A 27,859-nucleotide genomic window follows, 5' to 3' on the forward strand; every position below is an offset into this window, starting at 1 on the left:
TCTATTTGAAAATTATTTGGAGCGAATCGATAATAATAATAAAAATGAAATTATTATTATAATTATATTATTTTAATGTTTTCATTTGTACTCGTATATATTGTGAGAATCAGAATATTATAGTACTTTTCAAAATAAGAAATGTGATATACACTTGATGTATGCATATTTACTACTTAATTTAAGTAAGTTATATACTATCATTACCTGATTTAATTACTACTTTTAAAAGTTGAAATTTTTAACTTTTATTTTTTTATATTAGAATAATTTTCATATACTCGAATATTTGTAGGAGCCGGATTTCATACGCGGTGTAAACTTCTCTATTTGAGTCACACGCCATAGCATTTAAGGAATCGAATCCAGCGTGCAACGTTCTCTGTGTCCCGTATTATATTGTATACTTCTCGTTTCCGTCGGCATTCAAAATAATTGATCCTTAAAAAGGTATCTATGAACATTAGTCATCGAAATTATTTCATGGCTGAGGGTCTTAATCAGCATTGAATAAATCTGTCTATCTGTCTCCCAACTCTCTTTTTCAAAAATGTGCCTCTTGAAGCAATCTGTGGCTACCAAATTGGCTATCAGATTTTCACATCTTACGGCTGTACAGGAAAGGTGTTATGACTTTAAAAAACTTCGAAAAACTCGCGTATTTGGTTTCATTAATTCTCTTATATCATCTTTGGCTAAAGCAATGGCATTCGCTAGGTTAAAGATTGCAATCTTTTTTTGGCAATTTTATGGATTTTAATTTTTTGGTGAGGAACTCTAATCTTTTTTGAGGTTTTGTCTATGATACTCGGACATTGTAACTTTCTATAGGTCCAATCATTAAATTAACTAATTTTTATACTTTTTGAATCAAAACAAAAATTTTTTTTGCGAATTTCTCGATTTTCGCTTAAAAAATTTTCAAAAAAAATCGAGAAATTATTTTATCTCCAATTTCGATAAAACTCGGTATATAAGGTAATTTTGACCCGAAAATTATGATAATTGGGTGCATTTTTCGACTGGTCGAATAGTTTTTGAGATACGGACTAAAATCGATCCGAATATTGCGATATCTCAGAAACTGTGCATCCAACCATTAAATTAACCTGATTTTTATACTTTTTGGATCAAAATTACCCCATCCACCGAGTTTCATCAAATTCCAAAACAAAAATTTTTTTTGCGATTTTCTCGATTAATCAAAGGGGTGTACCCCTTAAAAAAATTCCAAAAAAATCAATAAATATTTTTACCTCCAATTTCGATAAAACTCAGTATATAAGGTAATTTTGACCCAAAAAGTATAAAAATTGAGTGCATTTGACGACTGGTCGAATAGTTTTTGAAATACGGACCAAAATCAATCCAAATATTATAATAGGAAATTCGACATATTCTAGACGATCTATTAAATTCCGTTGAATGATATATTATTATGGAATTTATTTTAAAAGAAACAGTGAAAAAATAGTTCATAAACAATGCCATAGTTCATTTAATATGAAAAACTATATAATTTTAATTATTTATAATAATAATATAGCAAAATTGTTTTTTTTTTCATGTGCTTATCATATAATGAATGATACTTCTTGATGTTTGTTGATTAAAGAGTTAGCTTAACATAAAGTTTAAACTTACAAACAAGTATAATCATTATATATTTTATAACTTTTTTTAATAAAAATTCACGCTAAATTAATTTACACTTGAAAACATTAATATTAATGAATCTATTATTTATAACGAACATGGGATGTTGATGAAGTAAGAGTTATTCTTTGCATTTCTTTAATGTTTTAATTAGAAAGGCAGAGAGAGAGAAAGAGGCGTACTTGAATGTTAATTAATTCGCTTGTATGAAACTTTTGAATATAAAAATTAGCTTTAGTTAACAGACGTCTAAAAAGTTCTTTTTGAAAAACTTTTGAAGGGCAATTAGTTTCGAAAACAACTTTTAAAATAGTTATAGAAGTGCGTAATCAAATGTCTTCTTAATCTAGTCTAGTGCCCTATAAATGTTCATAAAATATCTTTACGTACTATTAGAAAAAACACAAAGATTTCCAAAAATCGCAAAACAAAATCGAATGGGGCAGTCGGACAGAAAAACACAAATTATTTCCGATAAAGAAAATTTTCCCATAAAAGTTTTCTTTCAGGTAAATAATCAATATTCAACCATCTCAACCACATATATGGTAAAAGATTTTAAATATATTCATATGTATTTATTTACGTACTAGCTTGGATCCCGCTTCACTGTACTTAAAAGTAAAAACCACCGCTCTATAGCCTCCACCTCTTTTGATCTTACTTATACCCTCGAAGGGATTGTTTTACACAGCTTATATATATGCACAGTTTTCAATTTTTTTAAGTGTGAAATAGTCATAATTCATTGAGTAAATCAGAAAGGACGGAAATTTTTTGACATTTAGTACTTACGACAATTTCAAATTAAATTCTTTCAATTCAATTTTTTTAAATACTAGCTGTTAACTACCCGCTTTGCTGGGCAACATCCCCACTTGCACCCCTCCCTCCACATTTCCTTTCGTGGGATAACAGTTTTGTAATGTACACGTCATGCTCTTTTATTTGATACCCCACTTAGGTATATTTGTAAATATTCGATAATTCCTTCCCACTTTCTCGCTACACCTTTCTGCCCTCCGAAGGTTAAAAGTAGATAAAAACAATAGATCTTTGAATCTGGTTGTATATCGTGTCAATATTTGAGCTTAATCGATGCACAACTTTTTTAGTTTTTGAAGCATATCCCTTTCAACCCCTTACGCTACTATAATATGGATGTATTATACATAAAAACCTTCCTCTTGAATCACTCTATCTATTAAAAAAAACCGCATCAAAATCCGTTGCGTAGTTTCAAAGATTTAAGCGTACAAAGGGACATAGGGACAGAAAAAGCGACTTTGTTTTATACTATGTAGTGATATCTATATCAATTATAGCTCATGTGTTATTCTGATGTATGAGCTATATTGTTGTACAGTTTCATTCAAATCCATTCGGTAGTTTTTGCGTGAAAGCGTAACAAACAAACAAGCATACGTTTCCGTCCTTGCTACGTTTTTCAGGACGGTAGCTTAAATATTACGTTATCATGGTAATTTGAAAACGTAGCCCTTACGACAAAAGTCGTAGAGAGAAAGTTTGATTGGTTATTGATTTAAGAAAGCATACTTTCTACATCCTACGGTCTATTATTTGACTTATATCGTAAATAACTGTTGTGTAAAACAAACAATAACGTACAAAAATCATTTTGAAGAATAATTCAAGTCAAAAAAATAAATTGTTTGCGGGAAAACGATGTCAATTTACAAAACTTTTTCCTCTTTCTTTAAAGTAATTTTTTTCTGATTAAGTTATCTCTTTGAAAAGTTTCTCTGTCTTAAAGAGGTTTTAAAACCCTACCTGACAGTATTGTGGAAAAGAATCGTGGGCAGATGGTTTCAATAAAATATGCCTAACTTTCAATTAATAAATGAGTTAAAATTTTCATTACTCTACAAAATCGAATAAAGTTTCTAAATGTTTGTTTAAGATTATCGAACTAAATAAATACAGTAGAACCTCGATAAGTTAAAGTCCAAGGGAAACACAAAATATTTTAAGTTATAGAGGTTTTAAGTTATCAAAGTTCTATGTTAGGTAAAGGTTAATATAGAGGTATGTACATGTTTATATGTACCCTAGTTAATATAGAGGTATGTACATGTTTCTATGTAGTTACTGAAGGCCTATACAGAGATTATTTATTTAAGTTATAGAGGTTTTGGACTCTGATGGGAAGGGAACATAGTATTTTTTGAAGTAACAGAGGTTTTTATGTTACCGAGGTTTAAGTTATCGAGGTTCTACTGTATTAAAAATATAACATGCTTTTTAAGGTGTTTTACAATTATGTAATGCAGTGCGAGTTTAGTTTTTGTAGATAAATATTCCTGAAAATATAAACTCAATAATTCAAAATAAATTATACTAATTGCGTGTTTTTTAAACATAATATTTAATACAAAATAACATTTTATATATTACCTACATTAAATTTATCAAAACTTCACTTATATTTAGTTATAACATTTTTAATATGCGTGTATTTCTCATAATTTGTTGTAGTAGGTATCTAAATGGTATTTAGATTATTTTTGTTTGAAAATTTATATTTCCGAGTTGATATTTATAATATAATAATAACAAACTGAAACGAGAATATTTATTGTTGAAGAACATCAAATAACTGGCATAATCGTAATAATAAGCCATGGGTCAGGAGGTAAAACCTCGTACTTGAAAATTTATAAGAACACTCTCAATTAAATTACCTTTTTCCTTAAAACATTTTGAAGCTCATCGCCAATTTTTTTTTCGCGTACGGAATCCTAAACTCGCACAGCTAAGAACACGCCTCGTAAATTACCTTTCAAACAAAAACATAAAAATTAATATTGGTTCACCCGTTTAGGCGCTACGATGCCACAGATAGACAGGCAGGCAGAAACACAGACAGACAGACACACACACACACACATAGCGGTCAAACTTATAACACCCCTTTTTTGAATTTGGTGGTTAAAAAAGGACATCAAAAATCGACCATTTTCACCTAGGTCACCTAGGAAACCAAACCTTTTTCAATTGTTTTAACTTGCCATGAATTTGAGAATATGCAAAAATTTTGTTTTTTCCTTTTAAACAAAAGAGTTTTGAAAGTGAGTTATCAGAAGTTAAAGATAATAGAGATAATTTAAAGTAAGTACCAGGAATTTTTATGCTATGTCATAATAAACCTGATCAAACTAAGTGGAATGGACGTACTAAATCAGAAGTGTGTCTTTTTTAAACTAAGATTGCAATTAATTCATACAACAAAAAGTAAAAGTAGGAATAAAATACAAAATCTTTAAAGAATAAAATTAGTATTTGATATTAATACTTACCTTAAATTTTCAGAAAAATATCTTGTAAATAAAAAAATAAACGCTAAATTTCTAAAGAAAAGAGTACGAAAGGAACATAGTTCCTACCAGGTATACCACTATACCTCTCTCTTTTTTTTTAAATTTTATTAAAACTCGAATTCCTTTTTTTTTTGCGAAAAACTGATTCCTCCTATTCACCAATTTCTTCCAAAGTATTTTTTCTTAAAAACACCATTTTTTCTCTTAAATATCGCGTTAAAATACCAGACGGGTTTTTTTTTTTTTTTTTTTAAATATAAAAATTTTCAACCTTAACCTTACCAATAATACAAAATAATATAAGATACCGAAAAATTGTTTTCATAGAATTTATTTTATATTAATGGAAGTATTATTTAAAATGTTTTCTATATATAATGTAAATATTTATTATATGAAGGTAGTCAAGGTCACTGTTTTGTATGAAAAGGACCTTACGCAGTTTTAATATTTAAATTTAGTTAATTCAATATTTATATTAAGCTTTCAAAATAAATATTAAAAATATATACACTGGATTCTTAAAAGCAAATAGACATTTTTTTTTAATATAAAAATAGGTATGTACCATTTATTTAAAATTTTATATAAAATTACAAGAATTTTTATAGAGGCAAATAGGTTTTTTATTTAATTTTCTTTATAAAATAACAATTTAGTTAGGATGCTAATATTAATATAAGGCCATTGTCGACATTTTAAGAATGTCGACAACATTTTAAGGACAAACTGATGGTCCTCTTTGAACCACCTTGCTCGAAGCTTCCATGTCCGATTTTTTCAAACTCGGCTTTTGCAGACTTTTTCCAAAGCTGTAAGCAGTATCGAAATGTATATCCAGTCTTGATTTACCAATATTTGCTCAAGACTTATTTAAATCTAATGGCAGAGGCGTTGGTTTGCTAGATCTTTAATAAGCCTCGATCCAGGCTTTCAAATCAGGTCTTATTTTTCCATAACTTGCCTAAGCCTCCTCCAAAACTAGCCAAGTTATTGTTTATCAGTCCTTGCTTAATCCTCGACCCAGGCTTTCAAATCAAGTCTTGTTTTGCCAGAATTTGTCTAAGCCTCGCCTATAACTATTATTTGTCAGTCCTTGCTTAAGCGTTAACCAATCTAATAAAGTGGTTTTCAGTTTATACTCACTTTTTACTCAATACTCGTCTAAGTGTAATAAATTGAGCCTTGGTTTGCTAGACTGGCAAACTAACAACGTACGCGTTTAGCATATTGTTATCATGCGGAGTTAATTCACAAAGACCACGGCACTCTTGGTCAGTAAACATAACCCTATCTGCTGAAACAAACTGGCCTAATTTTTTTTCTGGCCTTTTTATTTTTTTGCAGATTCATACCATGTGCAAGTCATTATCATCTGTTGGTACACCTAACAAATTATGGAAGTTACAGAGTCTATAATCTAAGGAATGAGATATTTTAATGTATTGTGATTTTTTTTTTATGTTAAAATTTTTGGAAAATTTTGATCATGCTCATCAAAAATTCTTATGGACTCAACCATCAAAAATCCTTCCCTTCCGAGCTATGAGCCTTCAAAAGCTATGCCTTCTTGAGATATTCATTTTTGGTTTCGGTTAAAATTTTGAAAACTATGGATTAAGGTAGTTTTGATCCTTCGTCTAAGCATAACCTTTGAAGCGACGTATCTCGGAAGGAAAGGGAAACCAAAAACCAATGTATTGGGTTCTGGGTTCTTTAAATTATTAAGAAAAAATTGAATTAAATTTTTTTAAATTTATGTCAAAAATACAAGACTGCAACCAAAAATTAAGTTGAATTTTCAAATAAGGACGGGGAGTGGGGGTTCTTTGTAGATTTCTCGAAAGTATTTTATTTTTCAAAATTATGTTCACAATAAATTTGCTACAAAACAAAACATTTTAATTTCATATTTTACCATAAAAAATAATTTAGTTATACTTTCTAAAATTTTGATTTAAAATCACTTGTATATGCACTGGATTCAAGAACATCTTGCCACCAGCTTACTCTTGAAAATGTTTCTGGATTTTGGAACAATTTTGATTCTATATTTTTATACACCTAAAAAAAATGTGAAATAATATTTTATATCAAATCACACCAGTTATGTAATTCTAAAACTTACCTCCCCGTTAGAATATCCTAGAACAGAATTTAATATAAAATCTGGAGGTGCAATTGTATCTGCCAATGAAACAGCATCCGGTAATAATTGTTTGCAAAGTAATGGAATCGCTTCACGAAAATGTGTAACAAAATTAGGTCCACTGATTAATCCACCTTGGTACAATGTTGGGATATGTTTTTCAAGTGAAAAAAGACCATATAAGCAAAATAATTTTTGAAGTACTGCTTGAATTTTTATATCGTTGCAAGTCTTAATTTGATTATAAAAATGTTCTAACATGTAATGCTGAAAAATCATTAATTTTAATGTTGGCTATTTTGGATAAACCTTAAGTCGATCTTCACCCGTCGGATAGTCGCAAGAGAAATTTTTAGTAAAATTTTATTGATTTTTAAACACTCTTAACATAGTTTTCCTATCGAAAAGTGTTCATGGCTATTTTTAATTAAATTAATTTTTTTCATGAACGGTATTTTTCTGACAAGCCTATACCATTTATCTTTGAAATTATCTTTCGTCTGATGCTAATTTCGATTGCTTAAAAAATCAGTGAAGATCTGTTCATACCATATAAAAAAGTGAGTCAATATAGGTTAACTATTCCGATCTGTTAACTAATCAAAATTGTTATCAGAATAAAGATAATTTAATAATGAAAATAATGGTATAGCCTTGCCTGCAAAATAGCCATGAACACTTGATGAACACAAAGTATGATTGAATTAATTAAAAATGAATAAAATTCAAAAAAAAAATATTTCTAATCTAGTTATCGGATGGGTGAAGCTCAACCTTATATCATCTTGAAGAGGATTGATTTCAGTTATCTAGATTAAACTCCTTTAAAAATTGTTTTTTAATGAGTCATTCGTACCTGTTCAAAATTTCTTAACATCATGACAAATTGCGAAAATACCTCTGATATTTCTATTTTAATATCAAATTACTAACCTGTACATAAACTATAGACAACGGGTATGCAAGATAAACTTGAGAATTGTTTTTAGCGTCAAAGGGATCTTGATTTTTGCATATAATTTCTCTTTTTTCATATGTCTGCTTTAAGTACCAACAAATTAACCATTGATAGAGTTTTATAATAGCTGTAAAAGTACAAAATTTCTTTTGCCCATAAGAATTTAACAATTTTTTTTTTATTCGTTGTGTGCGTAGTCATGATAGGGACAATAAAAACGATGCCAGCGCTTCCAGTGAAAAAGGAAGCTGTTATGACTAATTTACAATTGTTTACATGTTAATGTTATCGAAAATGTCAAATTTAAATTATTGAAAAACACTAATTAATTAAACTTAATGCATTAAAAATTGTGAAAATAAGAAATCAAATTGCACAAATATTATTTTTCAAATGTAAATTATCATAATTATTTATTTAAATTTGGGAATACAATTATATATGCATCCATACAATTCTATGATTAAAGTAGTATATCGTTACCATGGAAACGCCTCCAATAAAACTCACACATGGTGCGAGTAGGAACATTTTTGACATGATTTTAACTAATGATTATTTGCTTAATAATCATAACTGGTTAATTATGATATAATAATAGACAACTATGCTAAGTTTCATTAAATTCTGAATGCAAAGTATATTACCGATAGTACTACCTTAAGGTAAATTAAATATGAATACTAAAAAAATAGTTACTTACAATCAGGTCTAAGAATATCTTCAACACAATCCGTTTTAAATTTTGAAACTAACAATTGTTCAGCATTATTTAGATAATAAACTGAATTTAGTGGTGTGTTAATTTGCTCCTTCTTCAAAACCATAGACCATAATTTTAATAACCAATTGCTTGCTTGCTGAATAAGAACTGTATTTTCTCCTTCATACGTACAATGGGCATCATTATCATTTCGTAAATCACCCAATTGTGCAGCTATAAATTAATTATCAAGTCAAATTTATACAATTACCGCAATAAATATGTAAATTTATAAATAACCTTTGAGATATCCATGGCCACCACATGCTTCACGACATTCTTGTATTGCAGCTTGTGTAAACCAACTCGCTACAGGTTTTCCGGCTGATGAGAGCGCATGCAATTCAATTCCTTGAACATCCATATTTTCTGTTTTGTTACCCAAAATTGTATCTATATAAAATTGAATATAACACACACTTAAATGAGCACCAGCCATTTTAATGACATACGTGCCCGCTAAATATGGGAATAATCTCCATTGTTGCGTAGGATACTCAATAACCGGGAACTCTTCATTTTTATTACCAAATTGTTTTCGAGCCGCTGAATATCTTGTTGCAATAACAACAGCCTTTTCTAATAATGCAAGAGCGAATGACATAATACTTATCCGTCCACCTGACAGCATACCTAACGCAGTATCGGAGCTTCCTGATTTCTTCGCTTTAATGTATTTGCCAGCAGGTGTGACATCGGCTGAACGATTTAATAAACTTTCTCGAGGTATACGATAATTGTCGAACATAACAAAGCCGTTATCAACTGCGTTTAAACCAATTTTTTCTCCCAAATCTCCAACAATTACCCCCGGGAATGGTAAGAAGGTTTTTTGACTTCGAATTGGTACCACGAATACATGTAAACCATGGTTTATACCGTCAGGTGTTATTAATTTTGCATAAACCGTTGAGTGAGTTGCTGTTTTACCTGAAATTAATTTGAAACATTAATAATACTTTGAGTTAATTGTCCTTAAAACTGACGCTGATTGAACATATAAAATAATTCAAAGGAATTTTATAGGACCGATGATAGTCTTGAACTTATTTTATCGCTATTTGACTTTCAGTCAAGCTAACGCTGATGCTACACTTAAACAAGTTGCATACATATACTGCACTGATCGTTACACAGCAGAGTATTTATACCAAATTTTCGGACCAAAAGTCAGGAAACTCTTTTGTTTTGCATTGAAAGTTGTTTTTTGGTAGTGATAACCATTTCTTCACAAACAGGTCACTTGAGTAACGTTGTCTCCCGACTGATGTGTAAGCCGCAATCTATCTGTTCTAACACATGAATGTTATTATTATTGTTGTTGCTTTCGATTTACCGTGTCATTCAATTTACGTTTAATGTATTTGTTAGTGCAAATAAGTAAAGAAAATGAATAACCTACTTGCGACCTAAGATGTAAGGCATTATTACTTCTTTATAATTTACCTAATGATCCAACCCAACATTTGGCTGCTTCAAAATCAGGAGTATTCAAAATAAATTCTTCGGTTTTTGGATCGTATGTGGCAGTTGTACGCATGCCCTTCGTATTTGTACCATGCGAAATTTCAGTCAGAGAAAAACTGCCAGTTATCTTGCCTTCATCTGATTCTTCCAATAAATGAAAATGACGATCAGTTCCCATTGATCGTATAGAATTTTGAAACAATCCAAAACCTAATAATATTTTCAAAGCTAACGATGTATCATATTGGAATAGTGCCGTATTGAAAGCTGTTGATTTCAGGGGATTCTCAATGACAGTGTCCAAGTTTAACATGTTTAAAGCCATAATCGCAAATTGTCTTTTTGTTGTCAATTTTCTTTGTTCATCCATTGTAGGTGTATTTAATGTATGTTGGAATAGTTTATTTTCTTCAAGTGTTTGCCATATTTTAGCCTAAACATATTTAAGTATTTAGAAAATAAGGGAATAAAACAACTAACACTACGAAACACTGATTATGCAAGTACAACTTGCTAAAAACTAGGCATAGATAAATTACATACCAAATATTTATAAAATGTACCTTATATTCTATAATTTCTTCACTTTCAATAAATATTTTCAGTTTTTTCCAATCAAAAGTTGCCTGTTTACGATAACGATCTAAGGGGCCAGGCTTAAAATCTTGTAAATATTTGGCCATTTTAAAATGATATATACTTTCCTGTAAACGTAATTCAATATTTTTGGTAAAAATTAATAAAAATATAAATAATAAATCAATAAAATAATAAAATAAAAATAAAAATAAAAAAAATTAATGGTATAATAATTTCAATAAAAAGTAAAGATGGAATTTATTATGGATTTTGAGTAAGAAATTATCAAATTTCCATATAAATTCAACTGATATTGACTGATCAAAGCTGCATTTATCTTTTAGATTTATTTTTAAATTACATACCGCCTTTGATGAATTTGAATCTTTTAACAATAAAACAAATTCGCACTTGAATTGAACACAGATACACTGCAAATTTTAGAATAACCTTAGCACAACTCTACCATTTGCTTGACTGAATTCACAAATTCTCTTATTGTTGTTTTTTATTAGTGTAAATTGAACTTTCATACTATGAATATGAATAAATGATAATTAGTAGGATAAAAAATCTTATCTAATAGTTGGAGATTATATAATCGAAAATATTTCAAATTTTTGCTGAATTTTAAATAATAGCGAAAGATATAAAAACAATAGTCATGTGTTATCAAGGGCAAAAGTTTTATACATTGTTATTGTCTAAATGATTTTATAATCAAATCAAGTTGAAAATAGTTCTCACGAAAGGTTTTTAGAAAAAATGATCCAAGCAAAAGTAGTTCTATTTGAAGGGGGGCATCTCATAAAGACCTTAAGTTATAACAGTATATATAAATACGCTTTAAGGAAGTTCCCTCACCAGTAATAGAAAAAAATAAATTAGTAGAAAATGATCCAAATTTTTAGTATGTTGTAGTTAACGATACATATTATTAAATCAAAAAAAAAATTTGGGTATCTTATCGGTCAATTAAGAGAGTAATTAATTAATTAAAAATACACTAAATAACATAGCATGATATGAGGATGGTATGTTCTTTAGTGTATTTTTAATTAATAAAAACTCTTAATTGATCGATAAGATACCCAAATTTTTTTTTGATTTAATAATATGTATCGTTAACTACAACATACTAAAAATTCGGATCCTTATCTACTAATTTATTTTTTTCTATTACTAGCGAGGGAACATCCTTAAATGGGCTTTTTTTTCATTAAAAAAAATATATTTTTCTAAAAGAGTTCACTGCCAATAAGAACAGTCAGTAAACGAATAAAGAACAAAGTTCGCGGACTTTAAAAAAAATAAAACAAACAATTGTCTGAATAAATTGTTGAAATACTGTGTATTGAAAGTGTTGAATATCAGTGCTTGCATTATTTTTTATAAATTCAAATCTCTATCTTTCATGGGTCCTACGGATTCAAGATGTAATTGTCTTATGTTGCTCATTTATGAACTCAATCTCACTTTTTACGTCCTGAGCATGCTATAAGAATTTCAACTCGATATCTTTTTTCGGTTTTAAGTTATCGCGATCACAGACGGACAGACGACAGACTGACTGACGGACAACCGGGTAATTTTATGAACACCTTTAGCAAAAATTTGTTTATAGCATCAATATTTCTAAGCGTTACAAACTTAGAACTAAACTTAGTATACCTTGCCATATATTTCATAAATACAGGATTTAAAAAGAGGACAGACCCATTTTTTACCTATTGACATGTGAATTTTAATATTTTTGTTAATAGAATGAGAATTCGAATTTCATTTGTAATTTTTTTTTTGTCGACTGTTCTATGTCTAAATTAAAATGGTATCCTTCATTAATTTTAATTAAAATACATTTATTTTTATCATAAAACTCTAGGGGAAAATAATCAATAAATTTTAAATTAAGCAAATGTTCTCTTTTGTATGGAATAGATAGGTTTTATATTGTTGTATTATAGAACAATAATTTTTTATTTATTTCAGTTTAGTTTCAAATTGTTAATAGGTCATTCCTCTATACCATAATATAGTTGTGGACTTACAAATTGGGTCACTTATTTTTCAATATGAAAAATCAAATGATAAAAATATAATATACGGTCGCAAAAAACTTTCTGTGAAGAATTTGATTCTTAACTAAATTATTTGCTGCCTCTTTAATTAAATATATTTTTTTTTTTTTTTTGGTAAAGAATTTTTTCTATTGGTGTAACAACACTATTGAGCAATTTGTCCTTTTTAAAACAAAGACTATCACGTTATAGCCTTCACTTATCCTTCCTTTTATTCACAATTTTATGGATTTTAATTTTATGGTGGGGAACTCATGATACTCGCTAACATTGTATATACACTGAGTTTTATCAAATTCCAAACTAAAAATTTTTTTTTCCCGATATTCTCGATTTTTTCAAAGGGGTACCCCTTAAAAAAATTACCAAAAATCGCAAAATTTTTTATAATCTCCAATTTCGATAAAACTCAGTATATAAGGTAATTTTGACCCAAAAAGTTCAAAAATCGGGTGCATTTGATGACTGGTTATAGATGTGATTCGATTTCTTTGTTCGCGAGTGTACACTGCAGTACAATCTATTTCACATAAAATATCATATTTCAATAATATGTTGATATGGAATTATTATTTTATCGATTAATAACATTAAACGAATAATTTTATTTAATATAATTAACTCTTTATTAAAGTCACTTCATCTAAAACTACCAGTTACCCGACCGCAGTGACCCGATTTAGTAATATTGAGTAAAGAAATTTTCAAAACGTTTTTTTTATAAACATCATTGTTTTCCCGTAAGGGTGCAAATTAGGTCAAAACTTTAGTCAGCATTTTGTAGTTAGCTTTAAATAGTGAGTCAGTCTATTGATCCTTCACTTTATACCAAGCCTCGAATAATATTAAATAGAAACTTTGGAAATAGCTTCTGGAAACACGCCATTTAATTCTCCATAAATGATTTTGTTTGTTTTTTTTTAAACTTACCTAATTTAACTTTGGTAAGATTTCATTATTCCAAAATTCAATAAAACCAAAAAATAAACTTTATTTTCATTTTTCATTTAAATAAAAGTAAAATTTACAATTTTGTGAAGCGATTATAATTTATATTATAGTATCAACTACCTTAAAATAAATAAACTTGGTATGGTATATAGTTACATATTTTATTTTAATATGTAAATATTATATAAAGGGATGCCTTGTTTAGTTAAAAAGTAGCCTTTTCTTACAGTACATTTCATTTAAATTGAATTTATATCTTAAAAGGTTATTAGGTCACTGAAAACATTAAATTGAAAAATTATAGCTAATAAATAATAATGTAAGAATTTATTATTTTATTGTAGAATTCATTATTTCGATTAATTCATTATTTTTATACCGTTGTAATGATTATATCTCCTATAGATAAGAAGAGCCTCGGAGAATGCATAATTTGCAAAAGTATACTTCTCGGTCTGCGGTCCGTAGAACTCATGTAAACCGTTAGAGATTTGACAAAAGTTATGTACAAAATGTCCCTTATATAAAAATGAATAACTTTTTCTTGAAACATTTTTTCGTATGACTCAATGCTTACTCGCGAGGACACAAAACTTTGATGTCCATTTTCTCCAAAACTATAAAAGTTAGGTAGTTGAAAATTTGAAGTTCGAAAATTCTCGAAAAACGAAAAAATAACCGCCATAATTGTGTTGTTTTTTCAAACTCTTCTAATATTAAGAAATAATACAAGTACTGACATTCAACAATTTGTACATAGGGTATTTAAATAATTAACTCAGTCAATTTTTTGTTTTCAGTTGTTTTTTTTCTATTATTTCTGTGAAAAATTAATATTTACATAATCTGAAAACTGTTTTATTTCATTAAAAAATATATAATTATTATTCAATAGTTGATCGTTTATTAATATTCAAATAAGAAAATTAATATTTTACCTACATTTTGATGGAAAACATTGAAAAACAACACACAACAATATATAAATAGAAAACTTTTCCATAAAGTTATTTATAAATATAAATATAAGTATGATCTAATCAATAATGAATTGAATGATTATTATTTTTCCTATAATATTGAAATTATTATACTTATTTATAGAAAATTCTATGTTTATAGTCGAGTGCGTGTGGTTCGAGCACAAATATTTAAGAGCGGAGATCGTAATAGGGGAAACGAATTATATTCCGACCAGGCTTTTTGTATTTTCGTAATATAAGTAGTTTCTTCCTTTTTTGACCGACAATTCAAGATTTTTAGATTTTATTCACTGTTTAAATCCCAAGAAAAACAGTTAAGGGGATTGTAAACCTTCAGTATTGTAAAAAAGCTTTGTTTTATTGCACGGTACATACAAATACATGTTTTGTAGTCAAATAATGTGTTATTTTAAGCTTTACAATACCACGCAACTACAAAAATATATAATATAGTGTGTGCAAGTATTGCTTATAAATTTGATAATATAGATCTCACTCTTCAATCATTAATACTCTAACTATAGTCGTCTCTGTTCATCAAATGATGGATCTTCGATGAAATCATAATTAAAATAAAATTTTGTTTTGATATCATCGAGAACCTTATATTTTTATGGTATTATTATAAACTACAAGGTTCTCTAAATATTTCAGATAGTTTTTTGTCACACTCTATAGATTTTTTGATATAGAAATATAGGTTTGTTTGGAGGTGATATTTAGTAAGTGAGGTGATAACTAATAAACTTTCAAAAGGAATTCTAATACATTACTTACTAACTATTCGCGTAGCCTTTAGCAACATTTCGTAAAGGATTCAATTGCGTTAAATTGCACAAAAAGTGACGAATGCAAATAAACCTGTTTTCAAACGAGCATTCCTCGATGCTCTTCTAGATAAAAAAAACTAACATTTTGATCGTAATCTTAGTCGATTGTTGATGCGTATGACTAGACTAAGTAAATCAATTTTGATTTCTCATTAAAATCTTTGTGTATTTATTATTTTGACCTATACTTCTGACACAAAAAATTCTTTTTAAATTTCATATTTATTACTTTGGATTTCAGCCAAATCAATATGAATGTAAAAAAATATTTCTGAAAAATGCATAATTGAACCTAAATAAACTGTGTATCAAATAATTTAAAATTTTCGGGCTTTTAAATATTATTTTATCGTTCAAATTTGGCTGAAAAAATTGATTAATCATATAGGTTAGCATTTTCAATTGGATATTTCTATATCAAAAAATCTATAGAGTGTGATAAACACTATCTAAAATATTTAGACAATCTTGTAGTTTATAATTATACCATAAAAATATAAGGTTGTCGATGATATTAAAACAAAATTTTAATGTAATTATCAGTTCGTCGAAGATCCATCATTTGATGAACAGAAACGACTATAGTTAGAGTATTTATGATTGAAGAGCGAAATCTATATTATCAAATTAATAAGCGGCACTTGCACACAATATATTATATATTTTTGTAGTTGTGTGGTATTGTAAAGCTAAAAATAACACATTATTTGATTACAAAAGATATTTTTGGTTTATATTATGTCCCGTGCAATAAAGCAAAACTTTTTACAATACTGTAGGTTTACAATCACCTTAAATAACAAAAAAATATTAATTTCTTAATATAAAATAGAGTAAATATCATTAAAATTCAAATAACGTTTTGTATGTATTTTGTAAATACATAATAAAATAAAAGAATAAATATATATTATTTTACTTTTAACAACGCATTTATTTTTAAAAAAATTAAAAATAATATTATTGTAATATGGTTTTTTTTTGTATCCATTGTATTACTTCATGTGTGATGTTTGTTTTTATTTAACTAAATTTCCTAGAAATGGTAAATTATTCGGGAGTTTATTGAACTGAATTTGTATTCCATGTCAACATGTATATCGTCTTTGTGTTTTGTTTATTAATCATTAACGCAACTGTTAATTTGACCTGATCTTTTCTGAATGACCTACCGTCCAGTTAACCTATTTGGTAATCTGAATGAGTAAATTTACTTGTAAATATTTTTATACCATTTATATGAAATATACAAGGTATACTAAGTTTAGTCCCAAGTTTGTTACGCTTTACGTGAGAGTGCAAATTGTATAGTATGTATTATATGGGAATATCAGTTATATATATGTGATATGTAGGTATGTGTAATGTGACAGAGTAATCAACACTGTCTATACATGGTATTTAAACAATTAACTCAGTCAATTGTTTGTTTTCACTTGTTTATATTCCATTTTTGAAACAAATGGCATGGTCATTACAGAATTCAAATCACACTAATACGATTAAATCAATTGTGCAATATGATGCAGGAATGAAATTTTGTTTACTTATTTAGACACACCCACAAGTCTATTAGGTGTATAAATTTTTGACAAAGTGCTTCTTACTGGACCTCAAAAGACACACCTAACACTACCCAAACAATCGTCCTTCCAATAGCTGCTTTATATTTTCATTTATCAATTTTTTAAAATTAAATTTTTCCATTTAATTAATTTGTGTATAATTTTTTGTTTCAGGTAAATAATCAATATACAACCATTCCATCGTAAAATATGGTAAAACATTTTAAATTCGTTTATTATTTTATCAGTACCGTAGCGGACTTAACGTAATCAAATTTTTGTTATAATTATACGAATTTTTATTATTAAGCTTTTTCACTACATACAAATATAATACAATTCACAACACTTTTATTTTAATGTTATTATGATAGATAAGTTCTTCATTTCACTCTTTCTGTAGTTTACTTGAAGAGTGTGTATTGTAATCTCCTCCTACAATCAATAGTCATAGAAACATAAACATAACAAATTCTAGAAATGTCACGTATGTTCTATTGCATATATATTATTTGTAATTGTTAATATACAGTCTAGCAAATTCGAGAACTGTCACGTATGTTCTATTGCATATATTGTATATCTTTGTTTACGTAATATAAAACGATATTGTTTATTTCTTTTTGGAATTGTCTAGATTACATTTGTTTTTAAGATAGTACGTGCGTGAACGGATTGTTAACACCGTATGTGTGATATTTACCGCCTAAACTGAAAGGATCCATTAATTCAGACTTTTTTTAAATACATTTATAAGTAAAATTAGTTGTTGATCGGTTGATATGAGACGGTTTACCATAAAAATATAATCGAGTTAAAACAATAAAATTTGCAGTTTTAAAACAAAAAATTTTTTGTTTATAGATTGAAATTTATTGCATTTTGTTTTAAAACAATTTAATTTTATGAGAAATTATTTTTAAATAACAATTAAAAATAGCTTTTTCCTGTATGAAATTCTAAATAAAATGATAATAAAAATTCATTATTTAAAAAAATAAAATAATGCAAAAATATAATGAGAATCAATTTGATGCCATAATCTAGGAAAGATGCAAATTTTATAATACAAAAAAAAATTGTTTTAAAATAATTTTAGCAAAGAGTTTCCTGTATTTTATTTAATATAAAACTTTTATATGTATATAATTGTGATTTAATTAACGGTGCGATGTGAAACTGTGATAGTTAATTTTTGCAAATCTATGTCACCACTTAATAGAAAATATTTAAGTATAACTTTAGTATGACAAATTAAACTATAGATGCATGCTTTGTAGTGAAATAATGAGTTATTTTTGGCTTTACAATACCACGCAACTAAAAAAAATACATTATACATTGTGTGCAGGTGAGGCTTTTAAATTTGATAATATAGATATCGCTCTTCAATCACCAATACTCTAACTATAGTCGTCTCTGCTCTTCGTATTTTAATAATTAAATTAAAATTTTGTTTTATATCATCGGCAACCTTATATTTTTATGGTATTATTATAAACTACAAGATTTTCCATATATTTTAGATAGTTTTTATCACACTCTCTAGATTTCTTGATATAGAAATTTCCAATTGAAAAGGATAACCTATATAATTCATCATTTTTTCAACAATTTTTGAACGATAAAATAATAATAAAAAGCTCGATGACCCAGGAATTTGTTTTGTGATTTTTGGAAACGTTAATCAAAAAATGTATTAATAAAGTTTTATCGAAATTCCTAGTATTATTCAATCCTTGAATATTTCCTTAACTTCGTAGTAAAAAATAGAATTTTTTTACAATCAAATAAATAAGTGCTAATTTAACTTTACAATGCACAGGCATACAAACTAAATTTAATTTCCACAAATTGATAAAAATTCATCGAATTTCGGAAACATGTATATACTAAAAGAGTAAACTTTCATCATAAAATGTTAAACCGCATAATTTAAACATATTACTTTAATATGCCCCCGGACTATAAAGAAATTCTACATGAACGATTCTTTTAATTGAAATACAATTTTAAATGTTTTATACAAACAAAATTGTTCAACAATTTGTTTCATCTTTGTGGTTAGTTTTATACAAATAATAATAATTAGGTATTCTCAGTAAATGAGTTGTTTATAATTTACGTAATACCATAATAATAAACACACTTTGTATATAAACAAACATACAGTAGTTGAAGTTGAAATACATAAATAGATGCACATCTAACACAATTTTCTTTTGTTTTTGTTCTAGATATATAAATTAAATGACGTTTATTATTTATTGAAGACGACAAAGCGAACTAAAAACTTAATTCTCCATATTTTGTTCTATTTTTATTTAGTTATTTATAACTAACTAGCTTCGATTTTAAGCAAATTTGTTTTCTTTCAAAGCTATAAATTTATAGAAAAAGTATTTCTTAGATTTTAGAGCAACTTGTATAAAATGATACTTTTCACAATTTAAAAGGTTTTAATGTTGATGATGTCATATCCTGTCGTTGTCATTTGATACATAGACACTTGACCCCTGACCACTTTTCATTAATGAGTGTTTTTGAAGTACACCACATAGTATACACAGTTCATTCCTTCGTGCATAAGTAAAATGATGCTGCTCATGGAACAAATTCATTCAACAAATTTTCAAATTAGCTAATTTATTTCTGCGGCTTAAATTCTACTTTTTTTGTTATAGGTTTTTCTTATGATTATTTTTCATTCCATTCTTCAACATGGACAATAACAAAATATAGAAAAAATGTCTCCTTTATAATATTAAATAAAACCGTTATTTACCGTTATAAGAATAATAGAATAAGATATTGCACAATGTACGTAGTATTTAATTACTTTAACGATTTATGAATAAAACGAACACACTTGTATTGTAAAACAATGGAATGGAAGAAACATTCCTTAATAGTAAAATCAATAATAAATAATGGTATGATGTCATTTGTCACCATACTTTTACTCACATCAATGTGTAGCTGTAAAGGTTTTATTATTATAATAAAAATGGCGATGTTCATTTGTAAAAGAAAAGATTCCATTATTATCCGTTTTTTTCTTTTTATGAAAATGACTGATGAATCAGTAGTTTAGTGTTTTATTAATTAAAAATTTTTCACTTCTGTAGGTAGGTACACTAATGGAGGGACTATTTTCAGCCATGTTAAGAATTGCTTCATCGTCGGAAAGTTCTTTCTGTGCGGGACGTTCTGCATTAGCTTTAGAAAATTACTTTTTCCTGCCAAATGTAATTTTAAAAACACTTGTTTGTTAGGAACTCTCCGATATGAAAACCACCGTTGACATTCCGGAACTAACGCTCAAACAATCAAATGTCACCAATATTGCAAAGAATTACATTGCCTGCTAGATTAATTTACTATTAAATTTACTCCTCTTGGCTATTTGGGGACATAATAGTGTTCATAACTCCTTAACTATTGAGTTTTGGACAAAAGTATATAAGGCACTTAGGACTTAAAATTGTCCAAAGAATACGCTCTTAAAATTTGTCTATCGAGTCACGGGACACCCTGTATATGTTGAAATAAATACAGTGCAACCTTAATATAACGAACCTCAATATAACGAATTCCTCGATTCAACAAATTTTTCGCAATCCCCTTGAATTGTCCATAAGAGTCAATATAAAATATACCTCTACATTTCGAATATTTTTTGCGAACAGTCTCTTTATAACGAATTTTCAACTATAATAAAAAATTTAAATACCTCTAAATAACGAAATTCGTCAATTCAAAACCTTTATATAACGTATAACGTCCCACCAATATATGACAGTTAGTATGCTCCATAGTATGTAATTCATGTCGCGAGAGGTTCCGACACTTTTTTCCTCTTTATAACGAATTTTAGACCAACTTAACCTCAATATTACAAACCTCAGTTTAATGAATTACTTGATATAACGAATATTTACTGGTTCCCTTCAGATTTGTTATATCGAGGTTGCACTGTATAATAAATATAAAATGCATTTCCTTAATGGAATTCCGTTTATTACATCATTAACATTAAACAGTTTAAATAATTGTTTTTTTATTTTTATTTACATTGCTTTATAGAATAATAAAACATATTAGATGCTTTTATGGCTGACTGTATATAGAACAATTTTAAATTAAATAGTTTGCTTTCAAAATAAGATTATTTTAAATATCTGAATTATTTCATCTCTCATACAATACAATGATTGTTCATAGCAAAATTATTGCACACTTCAATCTGAGTGTTGCTGGGTATTATCATCGACAAATATAATTTCACTATTTTGTGATGACGACTCTGGTTGCTGTCGATTCGTAAACTAACTGAATAGAATTCTGTTAATTTTCTTTATAATCTGACTTTTTATTTAATACTTAACAATTTTCATTTAATACGTATAGAATGAAAAGAGTACATTTATAAAATCAAAAAACCAGACTGCGTCAAAAGTTTAAATAAACAAGTGAAAACACACATTTGATTCAGTTTAAGAAAGACCACTAGTTAAAGTTTCCTACCAGTTTTCAACTTCTTATTTTTGATAGTTCTGGAAAAAATAGATACCAAAGTTTTGTCCAAATTTACGCCCTCGCAGAAAAATAATGATATTTACGAAAAACTATTTTAAGCAAAAGTTGCTTTTTTTTTTATAATGAACTACTTTTATACTTAACTTTTCTTCTATCTCTTACGGTTTAGATTTACAAGATGGGCTCTACAAACTCCAGACCCAATTGTCTTATGTTTCTCATTTACGAATTCAAACTCACCTTCTACGTCTTCAGCCTGCTACAATCTCTTTTCGTTTTCGAATTATCAATATTTCATCAATATTTCAAAGCGTTACAAACTTGGGACTAACATTAATATACCTTGATGTATATTACATATACACAAGGTATAAAAATCAAAAAACCAAACTGTGTAAAAACTTTAGTCGAAGTAAAATGTAGCTTGGCTTAAATATCCCCCAGTAATGGCTCCTAAAAGTCAGTGCAAGTTAAAGTCGCTAAGCTTCGAATTAATTTGTACGTAAATTAAAATTTAGTATACTTTTGTTGTCACACAGAGCATATAGAAGCAAGTAAACTTTTTATGCACTATATTAGGGAAGATATACAGAATGTTCGATTTACATCTAGGCATATAAATATTATGCCTAGATGTAAATTGAGTATGATAGAATACATGCGTTAACCAATGCATCTAAGTGATAGATATTACATACATGTGTTGAAAGTTCGATATGCGTTGAGATAGTTGTAAGACGCTTGGAGAGTGGGAGTTTCTAAGTTGAATAGATGAACTACAACAGATAAGTCACGATACAAGTCATTTTTGCAATTTCATATAACACCTATAATACCTCTAACTTAGATGCGTTGCTTAATGCATGTATTCTGTCATTCTCGTTATATTTATAAGCCTAGATGTAAATCGAACATTCTGTACATTTGCATTTGATGAAGCTGCGGGTTTAAGCTAGTATTTTATAAATGTCATTTCGGATAAAACATGATTGTCATCAATTAACTTGGTAATCGATTTCTCTCTAATTTAAGTAGATGTAAATTAAGAAATTCCTTAGGCATGTTGTTTTGTTCATTTGTTGAATATAACCCAGAAAATGCTTTTGAAATGAATTGATGATTATTCTAAAATTAGACTGCAGACAGTCACAGACAATACTCTACTGGTAAGTAAATAATCATAGTTGCAAATATTTTAAGTAGGTAGACGTAAAATCTCTATTTATTTGTATGAGTGGTCTAGTCAGTCTGATCTATTCCCAATATTCAATTCTTATTATACAGATCAGATACAAAGAAAAACTAGGAAAGCAAAGTATTTTTCATTCTATTGTGTTGTACAGTAAACATGTATATAGTATAAAATCGTATTTATGGTTTTTACTAACAATTTACCTTAAATGTTTTGTTTTAAGAATCGTTTTTAGCTAGGCCTGTTTTCCTTTATTATAAAAACTGAAATAAATACTTGTATAGTCTTTGGGGATCCCTGATTCTACCGTTTACTTGTTGCATCACGATTAACGATATCGTGATCTTCGAATCCATAACTTCTGCTATTCAAATATCCAGAATTTCAACTACAAAAGTGTGTTATGCCCTGACGCGAATTAACAAATTTTGCGCCAGTAGACTTATCAGATGAGGGGAGCCCTAAAATTGTAGGATGTTTCCCCATTACCATACAAAGTCGCCAATCATCGAAATTCCCATACATTGCCCGATTCCTGGTTAACGATGATCGGCCGATCACAGGCTGTACAACTGGGCCGTATCTGGTGAATCATTGGCTATTTTCGATATTTAGATTGGCGTACAATTACCAACCGTTCATTGATGGATAATTGGCGTGCAAGTACGGTCGATCATGGGTCAATAAATGTTATTCAATCAACGGTTGTTAATTGGCCAAATATGGGAGCAAAATACCAGCCAAGCATGAGCCTAGAAGGTCAGCCAAGATTTGGCATAGGATATCAGCCAAGCATGAGTCCAGAATATCAGCCAAGCATCGGCCAAGAATCCCAGCCAAGCTTGGGTTTAGAATTCCAGCCAAGCACCGGCATTTCTAAGCCACCAACATCGGCCGAGAATGACAGTCAAACATTGGCTTACAATACCAACCAAGCATCGGCCGAGGATGCCAGCCAAGCAACGGCCTAGAAAATACCAGCCAAGCATGGGTCTAGAATATCAGCCAAATATCGGCCTAAGATACCAGCCAAGTATGGGCCTAGAACTTTAAACTGGAGTTCTCAGAAAAGTTAAAACAGGCCTTTTGAACAAGAGGGTATTCGTTGTGTGCGTAGTCATGGTAGGGATAATAAAATCGATGCCAGCGCTTTAAGTGAAAAATTTTGGAGATAAAGTGGGCTGTTATGACTAATTTGCAATTATTTACATGTTAATGATATAGAAACTGTCAAATTAAAATGATTGAAAAACACTAATTAATTAAACTTAATGCATTAAAAATTGTGAAAATAAGAAATCAAATTGTACAAATATTATTTTTCAAATGTTAATTATCGTAATTATTTATTTAAATTTGTGAAACAAGAATATTAAATTTTAAATGTAAGTTTTCAATGCAATCCACACAATTATATATGCATCCATTAATTCTATAATTAAAGTAGTGTATCGTTGTCATGGAAACGAAATTCACGCTCGGAGCGAATAATACAAAAAAAGCTACTTCTATTCAACTATTATATATCCACATACAGTTTTTAAAACAATGAAATAAATATTTCAAGCAGTTTTATTTTTACCTTAGCATGCTATGCCCATCATACTGTTAAAATAAATACCTACTTGGTTTAAAGAAAAAGGTTTTTTTGTTTTGTGTATATGAAGGCCAGGTTTTTATTTTAACCTGCTTTTTAGTAGATAGTTAGTAATGGTAGAATGCGCTACATTTATAGAATAACATATTTATTCTTTCTAACAGGTAATATGTCCCATATGTTTTATTTTCCCATTACCTCAATGTTTACTGTTATTTTGTACCCTTTTCTAAGATTAAAATAACATTTTTTTTAGCTTAATGGTTCTAAATAGTTAAATTATCTATATTTTTAAATTATTTATAATTTTTATTTTGCTAATTTAAAAGAATTTTCAATCATGAAATGCAAAAACCAAAAACATAATTGATATTAATAGGCATAATGGTTTTTGATTGTGAAACATTTCCGGTGAAATTTTTTATCAATTTTTTTTTTTTCTAAACAATTATTTTAAAATCGTTCCAATTATTTTAAAACAGTACTTAATCTTCTTCAATATAAAAGAGTTATTGTGTACTATAAAAATATATTTATTACTAATTTATTTAAAAAATTTAAATAAGATAATAATAAAATTAACAATTTTATTACCTAATAACACTTTCTCTATTTTCTTAATTAATTAATTAATAGTTAATTAATTGTAAAAGAATAAGAAACATTTACCAATTAAAAATTCTTTTGTCTTTTCATTCTCAATTTGTGTACAAGTTTTCAAAAGTATTAATGAAGTATATAAGTATTTATGTTTTTTTGAATAATTTTTTTATATGTTTCTCTCATGTTCTTTCTTTCATTTTTAATTTTCCCATGTTGTACGCGAATCGAACATTGTTATAATTTTAAAAAAAATAAAAATATTCAATTTGCTTGACAGCTTGAAAAATTATAAATCGTAAACAATTAAAAAAAAACTTTGGTAATAAATAGTTATAATGTGTGCTGCAGTTTCTCTATGAAACATTTTAACTTTGTATTTTAGATTTAATACCTAAAACAGTGTTGATTAGTATTTTATTATGACATATTTTAGTTTAAAACATGACGTAAGTTTTTGAGAAATTAAAAAACACACCGTCATGTACCTTGGGTCAAAAAAGTGAACTGTACCACTGATCCATTAATTATGGGTAGGTGTTAAATCCTAAAATGACGCAATGGATAAGCCCGAAACCATCAAAGATCGATTCAATGACACATCCATGTAAACCACTCGGATACTACCCCAGCTTCGTGTATTCCGGTCGTTCTGATCCCTAAAACTTCAGGAGGGAAATATTTTATGGCGCACTAAGTACCAATAACTTTTGCGTTGCGTTTCATTTTCTTGCAAAACAATTTTTAATATGTAGTTTCTATGTCAGTCGCAAGTTATAACGTCTTCACTATAATTCTATACGCATGAGACATTTTACCACTTTGTTCGGATGCTAGAAAATCCCAGCTATGGGTGATCCAGCTGAATCTATTTACCAAGTTTGGTGATTAATTTCAATGTACAGAATGTTATATTGTATATAGATGTTAAAACGACAAAATATTAACAAAAAAAAACAGCAAAAAATATATATTTATAAACAGAAGCTATTTTATACACGACAAATATTTCTAAACTATATCAACAGCGCTGACTGTATACGAAGGGTGTCTACTGAAGTTTGCTACATATGAAAAATTTTTCTTTATTATAAACTTTAAGAAAAAAAGTTATTCTTTCTAAAAATCTCTGCTTTCGTAAATATTAACATTCAGCTAATCACTCTTGGTATCGAATGGTGTCTACAAATTGAAAAAATTTGACAGGAATGTTAATGGTCGCTTAGAAATGTAGACCATTTAGAACAGGTAATAAGTGAAACGATTCAAGAAATCACTACCGAGAAATATAGGAATGTATTTAAAGAATTTTTTTAAATAAAAATTAAATGTAGGTATGGAACGCGAAGGTAGATTCTTTGAGGCAAAAACGAACTGAAGAACTGTTTTTACTTACCTTCGAGTTCCATACATGTGATTGTTCTTTTTCAAAATTACACCCCTGCATATATCGGGAGTGATTTCTTGAACCATTTCCCTTAGTATTTGTTTTAAATTGGCTACATTTCTTAACGACCATATCCATTCCTTTTCTCAATTTGTGAAAACCTGCACACTCGATGTCAAAAGTAAATAGCTGAAGGTAAATATTTTCTAAAGCAGAGATTTTTATAAAGAATAACTTTTTTCCCAAACCCTATAATAAAATAGTTTTCCATATGTAGCCAACTTAAGTAGGAGGACACCCTATACGTTTGTTGTAGAGTATAAATTGTAATAGTTCTGACACAAATATACTCAAAAAAAACCCTATTTTTTTATCTTAGTGGTTTATACATTCTGTGTTAAACCAAGTGTTCGAGAATATTTTTATATAAAAATATTGTTCTTAGTTTCCAGTTAAACAACATGCAAGGAAACGAGTTACGAAAATACTTTTTGACAATGGATTATAAATTCTTCATGCTTTTGTATTATATTTTTTTTAGTCGTCGCGTCGATGTGAATTTAGAATTTTAGAAGAGACATAGTTAAGTAAACACGGGCAGTAGGTAATTACGAACAGTGGAGCTTTGTGGTTTTATATCATGAAATTATTTCAAAAAATGTTTTAGTTGTCATTTTTATTACAAAACATTAATGAATGAAATGTGAAAAAGGGAATATCATATTTATAGGAGAGAAAATTGCATCATCAATATGATTAATCTTTCAAGATCAATTGAAATTATTTCTATTATTATAATAAAATTATTTCATACCCATATGATAGCCAAACATTCAAATGAACTTTTATAAACCTAACCAAAAGTCAGCCCAGCCTGCAGATATATTATAAAATGAAGTGTTTCCAATTTAATTATAGATAATTTTATTCTTACATCATTGTAGAAATATTTTCTTAGATCATCACTTTCAAGGAGGGAACCGTATAATAAAACAATTATATCTTGAATTAATCATTCATGCAAAACAGAGAAATTGAAATAAATCGCAAAGCAAGATGATTACCACTCTTTTACGTCTTGCAGTCGGGTAAAAGTTAACACAGGCACAACTTTTAATATAAACCTTAAAATTTATAAACACGCGAAAATTAAAGTGATGACTTTACAAATTAAAAGTTGAAGTGGCAATGGGCTGGGCATTTGTCGATGTGTCGAGTCCATACAGT

At 28.2% G+C, this 27,859-nt stretch overlaps 2 protein-coding genes across 2 annotated transcripts in view; one reads left to right on the forward strand and one right to left on the reverse strand.

Annotated features, from left to right (window-relative positions):
* LOC123291441 overlaps nucleotides 1-27,859 on the forward strand; it is a 179,646-nt gene that overhangs the window by 110,649 nt on the left and 41,138 nt on the right. The window lies entirely within an intron of this gene.
* On the reverse strand, nucleotides 6,783-11,344 carry LOC123293914 (peroxisomal acyl-coenzyme A oxidase 3-like). Its single transcript, XM_044874908.1, has 8 exons — nucleotides 11,276-11,344; nucleotides 10,895-11,035; nucleotides 10,311-10,764; nucleotides 9,105-9,794; nucleotides 8,805-9,038; nucleotides 8,077-8,228; nucleotides 7,123-7,410; nucleotides 6,783-7,058 (listed from the first exon to the last, which is right to left on the reverse strand). Exons 2-8 carry the CDS (start codon nucleotides 11,012-11,014, stop codon nucleotides 6,939-6,941), a joined length of 2,058 nt encoding a protein of 685 aa, XP_044730843.1. The 5' UTR covers nucleotides 11,015-11,035; nucleotides 11,276-11,344; the 3' UTR covers nucleotides 6,783-6,938.

Source organism: Chrysoperla carnea, chromosome 2 (assembly GCF_905475395.1).
Source record: "Chrysoperla carnea chromosome 2, inChrCarn1.1, whole genome shotgun sequence".
NCBI lineage: Eukaryota > Metazoa > Arthropoda > Insecta > Neuroptera > Chrysopidae > Chrysoperla > Chrysoperla carnea.